This window comes from Symphalangus syndactylus, chromosome 1, assembly GCF_028878055.3.
Source record: "Symphalangus syndactylus isolate Jambi chromosome 1, NHGRI_mSymSyn1-v2.1_pri, whole genome shotgun sequence".
Classification (NCBI taxonomy): domain Eukaryota; kingdom Metazoa; phylum Chordata; class Mammalia; order Primates; family Hylobatidae; genus Symphalangus; species Symphalangus syndactylus.
The window spans coordinates 104,090,866-104,104,119 of NC_072423.2; the positions used below are offsets into that span (position 1 = coordinate 104,090,866).

General features: G+C 43.6%; 1 protein-coding gene across 8 annotated transcripts in view; it reads left to right on the forward strand.

The window, feature by feature from the left end:
- ARHGEF3 (Rho guanine nucleotide exchange factor 3) overlaps positions 1-13,254 on the forward strand; it is a 361,980-nt gene that overhangs the window by 281,775 nt on the left and 66,951 nt on the right. Inside the window, exon 1 of one of the 8 annotated variants that reach the window (XM_055273362.2) lies at positions 2,094-2,363. The exons of 6 other annotated variants lie outside the window; for them this stretch is intronic. In XM_055273362.2, the coding sequence (XP_055129337.2) occupies positions 2,268-2,363 (96 nt within the window). In that variant the 5' untranslated portion in view covers positions 2,094-2,267. Of the gene's footprint in view, positions 1-2,093; positions 2,364-13,254 lie in introns of those variants that run through there. One more of the 8 variants, XM_055273393.2, reaches the window with a different exon arrangement.

Genomic DNA, 13,254 nt, shown 5'->3' on the forward strand with positions numbered 1-13,254 from the left:
AGTGGTGCAATCATAGCTCACTGCAGCCTTGAACTCTTGGGCTCAGGAATCCTCCCACCTCAACCTCGAGATTAGCTGAGACTATAGGCATGCACTACCATAGCTGGCTAATTTTTAAATTTTTTGTAGAGGCAGGGTCTTGCTATGTTGCCTAGGCTGGTCTTGAACTGTTGGCCTCAAGTCACATTGCTGCCTTGGCCTTCCAAAGTGTTGGGATTACAGGTGTGAGCCACTCTACCTAGCCACCTTTTCTTTTTTCTTTTCTTTCTTTTCTTCTTTCTTCCTTCCTTCCTTCCTTCCTTCCTCTATTTCTTTCTTTTTTTCTTTTCTTTTTTATTTTTTTTCAGGGTCTCTGTTACCCAGGCTGGAGTGCAGTGGTATGATCTTGGCTCACTGCAACTTCTGCCTCCCAGGCTCAAGTGATCCTCCCACCTCAGCCTCTGGAATAGTTGGGATTACAGGTGTGCACCACCATCCCTGGCTAATTTTTTGTATTTTTTTGTAGACACAGGGTTTCACTGCTGCCCAGGCTGTATTTTTCTTATAAAAAATTTTAAAACATGGCTATAAGCTTAAGTCCCTTTTGTTCACTATCTTTAATTCTTTAAACCCATCAAAGCCACTGGCTTTGACTCCCAGAAGAGCTTGCTGGGCCTTGTTCTCCAGTTAGAAAATGTACTTATAGCACTTGGTGAAGAAAATAGTCACCCTGGTGAAGTCTGATAGCGCTGGGACTGGGTTGCTCATTGCAGTATCCTTAGGGCCAAAAAGAAAAAAGAAAAGATGGCTAGGTAGAGTGGCTCACACCTGTAATCCCAACACTTTGGAAGGCCAAGGCAGCAGTGTGACTTGAGGCCAGCAGTTCAAGACCAGCCTAGGCAACATAGCAAGACCCTGCTTCTACAAAAAATTTAAAAATTAGCCAGCTATGGTAGTGCTTCCCTTCAGCCACAGGGGAACTGGTAAAAGCTTGCTGTGGATTCTTCTAGACAGTGTTCAATGCTATTTACCCACAAGTATGTCTCTATAGAAAATATATGATATTCTTTGGTAAACTTGTAATTTTTTTTTAACACAAATGGTATTGTATTGTGCTTAGTCTGCAATTATTTTTAAACTGAGTCTAATACATTGGAGATCTTTCCATGCCACACCCATAGACCCATCTCCTTTTTCACTGCTGCTAAGTGGTATTACACAGTGAGGAAAGTTTAGTTAAGCACTCCCTATTGATGGATATATTACCATTGTTTCCAGTTATTTTTTATTTTTTACTGCCCCAGACAGGGCTGCTGCAAACAACCTTATGATCAGTCGCCTTCTTGGGCATTTACAATGTCATTGTTTCTCAAAAAAAGGATCCAGAAAGGTGTGGTGGTACCGGGTCATCCATGCACAGCTTTATACTTGAAGGACACCGTGTCAGATTGCCCTCGAGTGTCAAGCAGCCTCTGAATATGCTAGTCAAATTTAAAAGTGGGTGCAAAGGGAAAGGTCTCGAGGGAATTTTCCGGGGGTGGTGGAAATGTTTTGTATACCGACTGTGGAGGTGGTTATACAGGTGTTTACATTTGTCAGAACTCAACAAACGGTACTCTTAAAATGGGTGCATTTTGCCATTCTCCAGTGACATTCATTAAAAAAAAAAAAAAAAAAGCGTGCAGTGGCCTGGGAAGAGGGCAAGAGAGAACACCACCACTTTCTAATGTGGGCTTTTAAAACGCTCGCTTTTCCCCCAGGCTCCTTCCTGCCTCCGGGTGTCACTACAGCCTCCTTTCTCCCCGTCGCCCGGTTTCGCCCCAGCCTCCTTTCTACCAGCAGCCTCTTTCACCCGGAGAGTGCCAAAGAGCCCGAAAGGAGCTATCACGGGGTCTGCCTGCCCCGCAATCGCCGCCCACGCTCCGCGGGGGGCGCCCGGAGTCGAATGCCAGCTGGGAGAGAGCGGTCCCTCTCCACCTGCGGGACCGCCCCACGCCCCTCGCAGCCCCAGGAAGTGTCCGCGCGGCGGCACGTGGGCCCTCCCGGCAGCGTGGGGCGGTGCCGAGCCGGCGGCCTGCCCCCTCCCCACCCATCAAGGCGTGGCTGGCACGGTCCCGCCCACTCGTCTCCGGAGCCCAGTCGAGTCCCGCCCGGCTAGAAGCCGGCTGTTGGTCTCCGTGCCGCCGCCGCCGCCCGGCATCGTGGAGCTGGGGCCCCCTTTCGCCTGGGAGTTTTGTAGTCGCCTAGGGTCAGCGGTGACATCCCAAAGGGCAGGCCCGGCAGCCGCCATGGTGGCCAAGGATTACCCCTTCTACCTCACGGTCAAGAGGGCGAACTGCAGCCTGGAGCTACCCCCGGCCAGCGGTCCGGCCAAGGACGCTGAGGTAGGGCTGCGCCCTGCACCTGGACCTCTAGGGGTCATCTGCCTGTCTCGTCTCCCTCCATCTCCCACTCTCGGCGCCCGTCCGGTGTCACTGTCTCTGTTTCCATCTCTCACTCTCCGTGTGTGCCACTTTCTCTCTACATCTCTCACACGGTCTTCTTTGTGTCTCCCCGTCGCCATCTCTCACCCTGTCTCGTTTTCTCTCGCTCTTTCTCTGTGGACCAAGCACTAGCTGCCTCCTCTCTCCCTGTCCCTCTACCTGCCGGTCTAGGAGCAGCTGCCTCCTTGCCTTTGCAGGGCTCTCAGACTGTGTGCATCTTCTGTCTGGACCCTCAGAGGGAGTTTCTCCTACTGTCAGCAAGCCCCAGTGTCAGGGAAGAGCTACCCTTTAAGCGAGTTTCTTTTTGCCTGGGTTGGGAGAGCAGAGGGAAGTTCCAGCCCTCTCACCTGTCAGACTTGGCCTTGCAGCCTTTTGGCAGCGAAGACAGGACACAGCACCTCTGCCTATCACCTGGGGCCAGTGAGGGTCATTCAGCCGGGGGGCTGGGGCTGAATGAGTAAATTGGAGTGTCTCCCACATGGATCTTGAAAATGAATTAAAGTCCTTAGGGCAATGGAAAGCTGCCTTGGAACGTTGGAAACATTTCTCTTTGTGGGAACTTTCCTGTGCCTTGCGGGCGATGTGAAGGAGTGCTCCCAGGTTATGTTTCGTCTGCCTTTTCCTCCTGCGTGTTATTTCTCTGGCACATAGCTCACTGGCCTTAAAGGTTGGGTTCAGCTGGAGGAGAAAGCATCTCTCTCTCTGAGGGTCTTAGGGAATACAGTCGCTTTCACTAGATTACAGCTTTGCTGTGGTCAAGCTGCGGTGGAACCCACAGGACCCAGCTGGTCATTGCCGCTCATGCGTGTATCTGGGAGCTTTCCACTCTCCCACACCTCACTCTGCAAACATCAAACATCACCACCACCACTGGGGAAAGGCTGAAGGCAGGTGTGCATCCGGCCTTGTCACAGCATTCTTGAGGTTCCACCCACTCGCCTTCCTTGGGTCTGCTCAGCTGTATGCACTTGGCTCACTGAATCATGTATATTCGGGAGCACACCATCGAAGATTCATTTCCTCTAGCAAGAGCTGCTCCAAGCTGACAGGACTCCAAACAGTCTCTGGTTGTATTCAGCTTTCTATACGCTGAGCACAAACTAACTTCTTCTCCCTCACTCAAACCCAACCCTACACTCCAGCTCAATCGAATATTATCACAGAGTTTTTGTTGCCAGCAGCTGTGAAAGTGTGATGGCCCTAGTGGCATCTGGAGTCTTACTTAAGGTTTGATAGCGCAGCACCTGCATAGAATTCAGGTTGGTCAGGCCTGGAATGGATATAATATTTTTTCAGTGGGAACTTCCTAATTTAATGAACGTAGGAGCAGCGCAAGTGGTGCCCACTCAAACTCCTTTTGTAAGGAAGAAAGGCATAACCAATGTAATTAATAAATTGAAGTGGGCCAAAGAAAAGAATAGTGAGGATAGCTGAGGCCTCTAACCAGTCCCTTCCTACTATCACTTAGTCCTGTGTTTTTGAGTAGTTTAGCTCTAAAGGCTTAGGTAAAACTTGCCTGCTTAATTTTATTTTATTCTTATACGTAGAATATAGATACGTCTATATATCACAAATATGAAACTTATCACATGTCAAATATTAATTTTCTTCATTGGTAGCTGGATCTAGACTATAAAATATGACTTACTTTCCTTGTATGGGGATTTCCTGGTGTGAGAAATAAGGAAGGGGTTGGAATAGTTTTGGAAATAGTTGGTAAATATTTTTCAGATATCACCATTGGGGTTTTGTTTGTTTTTTAGTGTTTGATTTAAACACTAAATCAAGTATGCTTTATACACTTTGAGGCAGAGATATCTTTTAGCTTCATTGATGAGCATATCACTTCCTGATAATGGAAATTGGCAAAATTGGAAAAATAAACCTAAGTGAGTTTAGTGGGTAGTTTTCTGGTTTCGTTATCAGCGCAAAAGGCAGCCAACCCTTGCAGGCCTAGCTTCTCCATAAGCAGTTAACTAAAATATATTTTCCACCAGTAGGTGTCGTCAGTATTCGTAAATTAAAAAATAGCATTCACTAGTCAGCCTTTTGAAAAACATGATTATATAATTGTTTATAAACTAGGCATTGACTGTTAATTCCTCTGAAAGTATTTTTTTAAGAGTGATTGTTTTCTTTGTAGAAAGAATGTGGTTATAATAAAAAGAAAAATGGATCTATCCAGGGGCCTTTCTAGGAAAACAGGACTTGACCTTCAAAGGCCGTTGCAACAGAGCACCTGTGCCCTTTAAACATTTGATGGCCATGTGTAATGGGTGTTCCTTCCGAATTTGCCATGGGTAGGACATTGCACACAGCATGGCACTGGCAAGTGCTTTCTAGCATTCACTCCTATCCTTGCAGCAAGTGTACTGGGGAAAGCCACTTAGGAAAAGGCTCCTGGGGAACAGGCAAGTGGCGTTGATGTGCATTTGATACCATACACTGAGTAGAAAAAATGCAAAAATAAGCATTCTCTTAAAAGCAAATAAAATTTCTACTGAAGATTTAAGTGATTTGTAATTTTTTATTTGTGGTAGTTTCCAGTGAACGCAAAAAATGATATTTTAAAAATATATTTTCATTTTCTTTAAATGATCTATTTTAAGCTTTTGAAAATATTCTACAGGGATTATAATATTGCATGTCTGTTAGTATAATACTGCCTCTTAATCTGCTATTTCTTATGACATGGGGGTTTGAGTTGGGTGACAAATGTTTAATTTTAATATCCATAATCAGAGAGATCCTGCTGGCTGTAATCATTAATTGTGAAATCTAAGGAGCTTAGTTCATGGCTCTAGACTTTCACAGAAAAATGTGATATGATGTGAGCATTAAGTTTATTTCTTCTGATCTTTTATGCAGCTTTGTTCAGTTTATCTGTTTTTGTATTTATTGGTCATCTACTTCCCATGCCAGGAGGGACTGGTCTACATAGCTGCCCTAAACACCTGATCAAATCACTAAAAGAAAATGTGTTACCTCTAATGAATTATCCTGATTGTAAGTTAAAAATCAATATTTCCCCGTAGTGAGGTTTGCTTTTTAAAAAGAAGGCTTAAAAAAAAACACAAAGTAAAGAAAAGGAAGCAAACTCAGGTAAGGTGGACACATTGGCTAAGGAAGCTAGAGCCTTGTGAGAAGCTTTTAAGAGTTTTAGGTCCAATTCATTTTTAATCAAAATACAAAGAGGTGTTTCTGTTATTTTTATAAGAATATATCTGACAACTTGGTGGACAACTTACTTTCGGTTTGAAAATTTACCATCTTAGATATTGGTCAGATTAGGCCTGATTTAGTTAATGGTATTTGTAGCCATTGCTTTTGACTCTCAGCAGTTTTAAAAATTTGTAGTGCCATAGACCATAGGCCTATCTCATGAATAGCTGAATACTGCCCTGGGTCTCCAAAGTATAGGTTCTGATTTTGACTTGGCCAGTAGCCTTGCATGACCCTGAGAATAATGACATGCACCTAGAAATGACAGAGCTCTCTGTTCCTTTTCTATGTCTACCATGTCTAGTGTCTCACTTGAGACCCCAAACGTGTTGTAAGGTTAACATAAAGCTTGTACTGTTCTCTCCACTTTATGAATAAGGACACTGAGGGGAAGTGATTTGTAGAAAGCTGCAAAGAAAATCAGCAGCTAAGCCAAGATCCAATGCCAAATTTCCTGATGGATTCCGTCCAGTATTTAATATCAGCGTCCCTTGTAGCACCTAAGGGTGTTTACCTCTGTGGGATAAAAGGTGGAGTGGTAATACAAAACTTAACAGACATGCAAAATACTTTAAAATATTGTCTTTTAAGTATAACCTTGAGCACCTTACATAACTGAGAAGGTATCCTCTAAGGCTCACTTCTAAAGGGCAAGGTGAACCCTATGCTCCTGCCACGGTTTATGCCTCTTATCAGTCAACATGTGCATTTTAAAATTGTATGCACCTCGGGCTGTACTTCTTGAATGCCAGCTGAAAGCTAAAGGGTTACTGGTTTCTAGTAATCTATACATTTCTTGGAATCTGTATCATATTGTATTGAACTGATAGTATACCTGAACACACATGAAACTAGTCATAAGGAGTTATTGCAGTTAGAATCCTGTAATTTCTTCAGATGATTAAATAGACTCCAGGAATCATATGACCTCAGAGATCTTGCTGGGTGGGAAGCCACACGGAGCTACCCACAAAAAGGCCATCACTTGCTATAGGATCTGGTTATGGTCATTGAGCCATCATTCCGAGGTTGTTCAGTTGGAAAATTATTTTGGGAATCTTGGTCCTTAAGAATGCACATGAACTAGCAACAGAAGAGGAAGATGTGTTGACTTTACATGTGTACATTTAATGCTGTTCAAGGGCATTGACTAGAATAAGACTGCCTGAGTCTCAATGCTGTCTCCACCACCTGCTAGTGATGTGACCTTGGACAAGCTACTGTGCCTCTCCAAACCTGTTTCCTCAGTGGTAAAATGGAGATGATGAGAGCTCTAACTCCTAGGACAATAGTGAGGGTCAAATGAGATGTTTCATATACAGTGCTAACCATAGTGCCTAGCATGTAGTAAGTGCTCAAAAAATGTCATTATTATTAAGACCTTTACATCTCAAAAAAAAGATTCTTAAAGTGGTTTTAAGAAACCTGATGATCACCAGCCTAATTTCCTGAATGTTGTTTTACACACAGCAGTGCATTAGGGGCTTTACCGTAAGTCCTTTAATCATCACAGTAATCCTATGAGGTTGGTATTAATGCCCCCTTTTGTAGAAGAAGAAACTGAGGCTCAGAACAGGGTAGTGGCTTTCCCAGGATGGCTTTAATGCTGGGTCAAGGAGATGAGACTAAAATCCCAGTTGACCCTGAAGTCTGTGCTTTTCCAACTACATCACATTGCCTCTAAGTGACTAAATCATTGGTCTTCTCACCACATAACACGTGAAGGATGAACCCACCTGCCCAAAAAATTGCCTGATGCTCAAAGGCCCATTTTTTTCCTGAGTATCTGGGTAGGAAACCCCACCATTAGTCAATACTTCTGGCAGCCCACTTCATAGAATGGCTGCAACCCATGGGAGTGGGGTTTGCAAGCCCCATTTGGGAGAGTTTTAGTAATTTTCATTTTGTGTTTCTCAAGACCAAGGAGCTGGTCTTTGGCAGAATTCTGCATGCTTAGCTCTGTGGAGGTGCCACCGTTAGTTCTGTTAGTCATTTTGCTTATCTGTATTAACCACAAGCCTTCTGTGTAAACCAATCACTGGAAGGCCCAAATACCATCTGGATATTTGCAAATTGTGTCATTTTCTCGAGACACCCTGTGATTGCCCGTAAAAATCCTGGACATATGCCACTGTTTTCATAACTACTGAAAGAAAATAAATTACTGATCACATCCTAATTTTGCAAAGCCCTGTGTAAATGTAATTGTTATTGACGATGTGTGTATCTGGAAGGGCTACTTTGTGATGTATATGTGCAGTTGCCTTCCATAATTTGTCAGCCTTGACAATGGGTAGAGGTCACACAAAATGAGGAAATTGCCATGACTGCATTGCCATTTATTCTTATGTTGGCTCATGGACTGTCAGGAGTGAAAGCCAGTGGTTTCTGTTGCCTTCCTTTTTTTTTCTCTCTAATTAGTTGACACCAGTAACTAGTTTAGAATAGGCTGTGTCACGCCCAGCATGGTGGCTCACGCCTGTAGTCCTAGCACTTGGAGGCTGAGGTGGGCAGATCATGAGGTCAGGAGTTCAAGACCAGCCTGACCGATGGTGAAACCCCGTCTCTACTAAAAATTCAAAAATTAGCCAGGCGTGGTGGCACACACCTGTAATCCCAGCTACTCAGGAGGGTGAGGTAGGAGAATCGCTTGAACCTGGGAGGCAGAGGTTGCAGTGAGCCGAGCGCCACTCCAGCATGAGCAACAGAGCAAGATTCCATCTTCAAAAAAAAAAAAAAAAGAGACTGTGTCACAAGTTAATCAGGAAAGGTTTCCAAACCTTCTACTGGCTGGGAAAGGAGTGGGTTCTTTTTAAGTCTAGAAACCCTTGTGCCCTGACTTTCTATTTGGACCATTGTGTCATTTTGAGAGAAAGTAGCCCTGATTGTTAGTAAATTTCAGTTAATTGAAGCTGAATGAGAAACTTTAACGGTAAGTTCACTAGACCTTTTTCTTCTTTCTGGCTCTTAAGATGAGGAGGAAAGGGGTAGCAAAACAGGCTTTTTTTTTTTTCTGAGGATTTATGAAACAAACAAATCCAGCCTCCAGGAAATGACCCAGGGTCATTGCATCAGAGAACTTCAGAGTGGGAAAGGCCTGTTGAGAACATGTAGCCCAATTCTTATCTGCTGCCAGATCCATTCAGTCTCTGCTTAACACCTCCAGGGACAACATTTTAGGTTGTATACAGTTGGCCCTCTGTATCCACTTGTTCCACATCCACGATTCAACCAACCATTGATCAAAAATATTTGGATCCCAGGACCTTGGGAGGCAGAGGCAGCAGGATTGCTTGAGCCCAGGAGTTTGAGACCGTTCTGGGCAACACAGCGAGACCCCATCTCTAAAAAAAAAAAAAAAAATCAAAGAATTCACCAAGCGTGGTAACACACACCTGTAGTCCCAGTTACTTGGGAGGCTGAAGTGGGAGAACTGCTTGAGCCAGGGAGTTTGAGGCTGCAATGAGCTGAGATTGTGCCACTGCAACCCTAGCCTGGGTGAAAGAGGGAGACCCTGTCTCAAAAAAAAAAGAAGAAAAGAAAAGAAAATATTAGGGAATAAAACAATAAAAAATAACACTACAACAATTTAAATAACAAATAAAAAACAATACAGGATAACAACGATTATCGCTTACATTGTATTGGGTATTCTAAGTAATCTAGAAATGATTTAAAGTGTAAGAGGATGTGTGTAGGATACAGGCAAACAGTATGCCATTTTATATCATGGACTTGAGCATCCTTAGATTTTGGTATCTGAGAGGGCTCTGGAACCAATCACCCCTGGATACTGAAGGATGACTATACTCCGTCTGTGTTCAGTATAGATGATGAGAAAATCCTTTCTTAGTTGTAACATTGCTTTTTTTTTTTTTTTTTTGAGACGGAGTCTCGCTCTTGTTGCCCAGGCTAGAGTGCAGTGGTGCGATCTCAGCTCATTGCAACCTCTGCCTCCCAAGTTCAAGCTATTCTCCTGTCTCAGCCTCCCGAGTAGCTGGGATTACAGGCACATGCCACCACGCCCTGCTAATTTTTGTATTTTTAGTAGAAACAGGGTTTCACTATGTTGGCCAGGCTGGTCTCAAACTCCTGACCTCAGATAATCCACGCCCTTGGCCTCCCAAAGTGATAGGATTACAGGCGTGAGCCACCGTACCTGGCCCAGTAATGCTTTCTTATGTGTCATCCCCCTAAGGATTTGAAAACTACTCTCTCTCCGCACCTCTCCCATTCCACGCACATGTGCATTCTCTCCTTTCTCTCCCCTCAGATGTTTTCCTTCTCCTGGCCTGGTACTCCTGGTTCCCTTAACTTTTCCAAATGTGACATACTGTCCTATCTCTTTCCTGTCCTTGCTTATTTCTTCTGGACATCTTTAGTGTGCCTGAAAAACTTGAGTATTAATAAGCGCAAAGATACTGTATGATACTATGTCAACAAACAGGATTTCTTTTAGGCTTAATATGCTTCTTTAGACAAGAGAAGTACACTAATATATTGAAAAAGATTTTTGAAATAAAAATGACAGACTAAAGATTAACATCTTTGTCATATAAATAATTTATACAGATATTTAAAAAATACCCTAAGATATTCATTGACAAATAAGCCAAAGATACTAGAAGGTAGTTCACACACAAGGAACAGTAAAGATTATTTAAAATGTTCACTGTAGTAGGAATTATAGAGATGAAAAAGGCAATAATAAGGTGCTACTTTATACCTAATTGATGTTGCAACTATTTTTAAGACATAATAAAACCAAGCTGGGCGTGGTGACTCACACCTGTAATCCCAGCACTTTGGGAAGCTGAGGCGGGCGGATCACGAGGTCAAGGAGATCAAGACCATCCTGGCTAACGTGGTGAAACGCTGTCTCTACTAAAAATACAAAAAATTAGATGGGCGCGGTGGTGGGTGCCTGTAGCCCCAGCTACTCGGGAGGCTGAGGCAGGAGAATGGCGTGAACCCGGGAGGCGGAGCTTGCAGTGAGCCGAGATAGTGCCACTGCACTCCAGCCTGGGTGACAGAGCGATACTCCATCTCAAAAAAAAAAAAAAAAAATACAAAAATTATCTGGGCCTGGTGGCGGGAGCCTGTAATCCCAGCTACTTGGGAGGCTGAGGCAGGAGAATTGCTTGAACTCGGGAGGCGGAGGTTGCAGTGAGCTGAGATCACACTACCGCACTGCAGCCTGGGCAACAGTGTGCGACTCTGTCTCAAAAAAATAAAAATAAAAAAAAATAAAACCCAATGCCGTGAATGTTTCAGGAAAATAATACACTTATTGGTGGGGCACAGTGTCTCATGCCTGTAATCGTAGCACTTTGGGAGGCTGAGGCAGGCAGATTGCTTGAGCCCAGGAGTTTGGGACCAGCCTGCACAACATAGCAAGAACTTGTCTCTATTTAAAAAAAAAAATTAAAAAAAAGAAAATAACACACTTTCTGTGCATACTAAAAGACAAAAATTGTTCAGATCTTTGGACGTAGTATTCTAGCTCTTGTGGGGAAAAGGCTGTGTTTCCAAAGTTGTTCATAATGACATTATTTGCAATAATAGCTATGCTTTGTATTTGTGCATTTTACAGTTTCAAGGCACTTTAATATGCTTTGGCTTACCCGAGTATATAATTGTCCTCATTTTAAAGATGAGATACCAAGGGTCAGAGAGGTCCAATGATTTGCCCAAGATCACACAGCTGGGAATGGCCTAGCTGGAGCTTGAAGTCTGATGGTTTGGTTCCAGTCTAGCATCCTTTCCTATTTAACTGGCCAGAAAAGCCAACAACCTCTCTGTCCTACAATAGAGCAATAGCTCCATGACCATGGCCTCTGGCACAGGGGTCAGTGACATCATTTGCAGCCATTACTCACTAGCAAACAGAAATACCCTAGTGTTCCTGAACAAATAAAGAGGAAAAAAAGTTGAGCATGATTATATACTCATTGTAACCAATTTAAACCTGTATGTGTGCATATGGGATGTAGAGAAGAGGGGACAGGCATGTTGCAATCAGGACACCTTCCTCCTTTTTCATTGTACTCAATAAATCTAGAGCAATGCCACCCTTTGTTCAGATAGTAGTTATTTTCTTTTCTTTCTTTTTTTTTTTTTTTTTTAAGACAGAGTCTCACTCTTTTGCCCAGTCTGGAGTGCAGCAGCAAGATCTTGGCTCACTGCAATCTCCACCTCCTGGGTTCAAGCGATTCTCCTGCCTCAGCCTCCCAAGTAGCTGGGATTACAAGCGTGAGCCACCGCACCCAGCCAACAGTCACTTATTTTCACATGCATTATCTCCTTTGAGCCTTGCATTAGCTGAGGGAGCTGGACAAGGCAAGGACTGTCCTTTTTCTTTTTTTTTTTTAATTTTGCTATTTTGTTTGTTTTTAGGTTTTCTTTTTTTAGTTTTTCATTTTTTCTTCATTTTTCTTTTTTTCTGGAGCTGTCTTTTTTTGTTTGTCAACTGAGGAAAAAGAGATTCAGAGAAATTAGGAGGCAGGGCCCAAATGTTGGTCCCTCCTTGCCCAGCCTTGACCTCTTGGCATACCACAATGTTGGCTTAAGCCAGTCATGGTTCTGGGTAGGTGATAAGCAGCACTGTCTCTCTGGGGGTGTTTTAAGTGAACCCCATTAAAGTTAGCCAGAACACTGTGCAGAGTAATCTCCAACTCTGCAAGGCCCTGCTTTAAATTTGATGTGAGATCACTGTTAAAACGAAAAGCCCACAAGGAATGGATAGATACAAACTTCTATACACATGGGTGATGTATTTTGTTTATTGGTTTGTGTTAGAAATAGGGTCTTGTTCTGTCGCCTAGGCTGGAGTGCAGTGGCACAATCATGGCTCACTGCAGCCTTAACCTCTCAGGCTCAAGTGATCCTCCCACCCACCTCAGCCTCCAGAGTAGCTACAGCTGTAGTCCTAGGACTATAGCTAGGACTATAGGCGTGTGCCACCATACCTGGCTAATTTTCTTTCAATTGTTTTATTTTTGTAGAGTCAGGGTCTCATTATGTTGCCCAGACTGTTCTCGAACTCCTGGGTTCAAGTAATCCTCCCGCCTCAGCCTCCCAAGGTGCTGGGATTACAGGCATAAGCCACCACTTCTGGCCATGACATATCTTAAAATGATGTATTTCTGAACTCTGCAGACCTAATGTTTGCAGCAGAGGTGATAAATCATAAGAAGAAATACAGCATTTCCTGAGGGCACTCTGTAGATACCATTAGCATTAGAAGTTGGCAACCTGATTGAATTAAATAAAGCTGACAGCCTGTGTCGGAACCCTGAAAAAAAAAAATGTGAAAAGGAAAAAAGAAAGGTAAATGTTTTGGACGTGCCATGGGCTGTCAGATTTGGAAATGTGGAGTCTTCCTAGAGGAATATGCTACAGAAAGAAAAAGGGAACAAGCTAGTGGCAGAAAGAGATGGAGTTGGGCCAGATGGCTGAGAGGGGCAAAATGGTAAGTCTTCCCTGTGGGTGCTTTCTGAACCCAAGGCCAGGGCAAGCTCCCATTTCAAGTGTGCTATCTTATGTTGGCATACTAACATTTCATAATCGC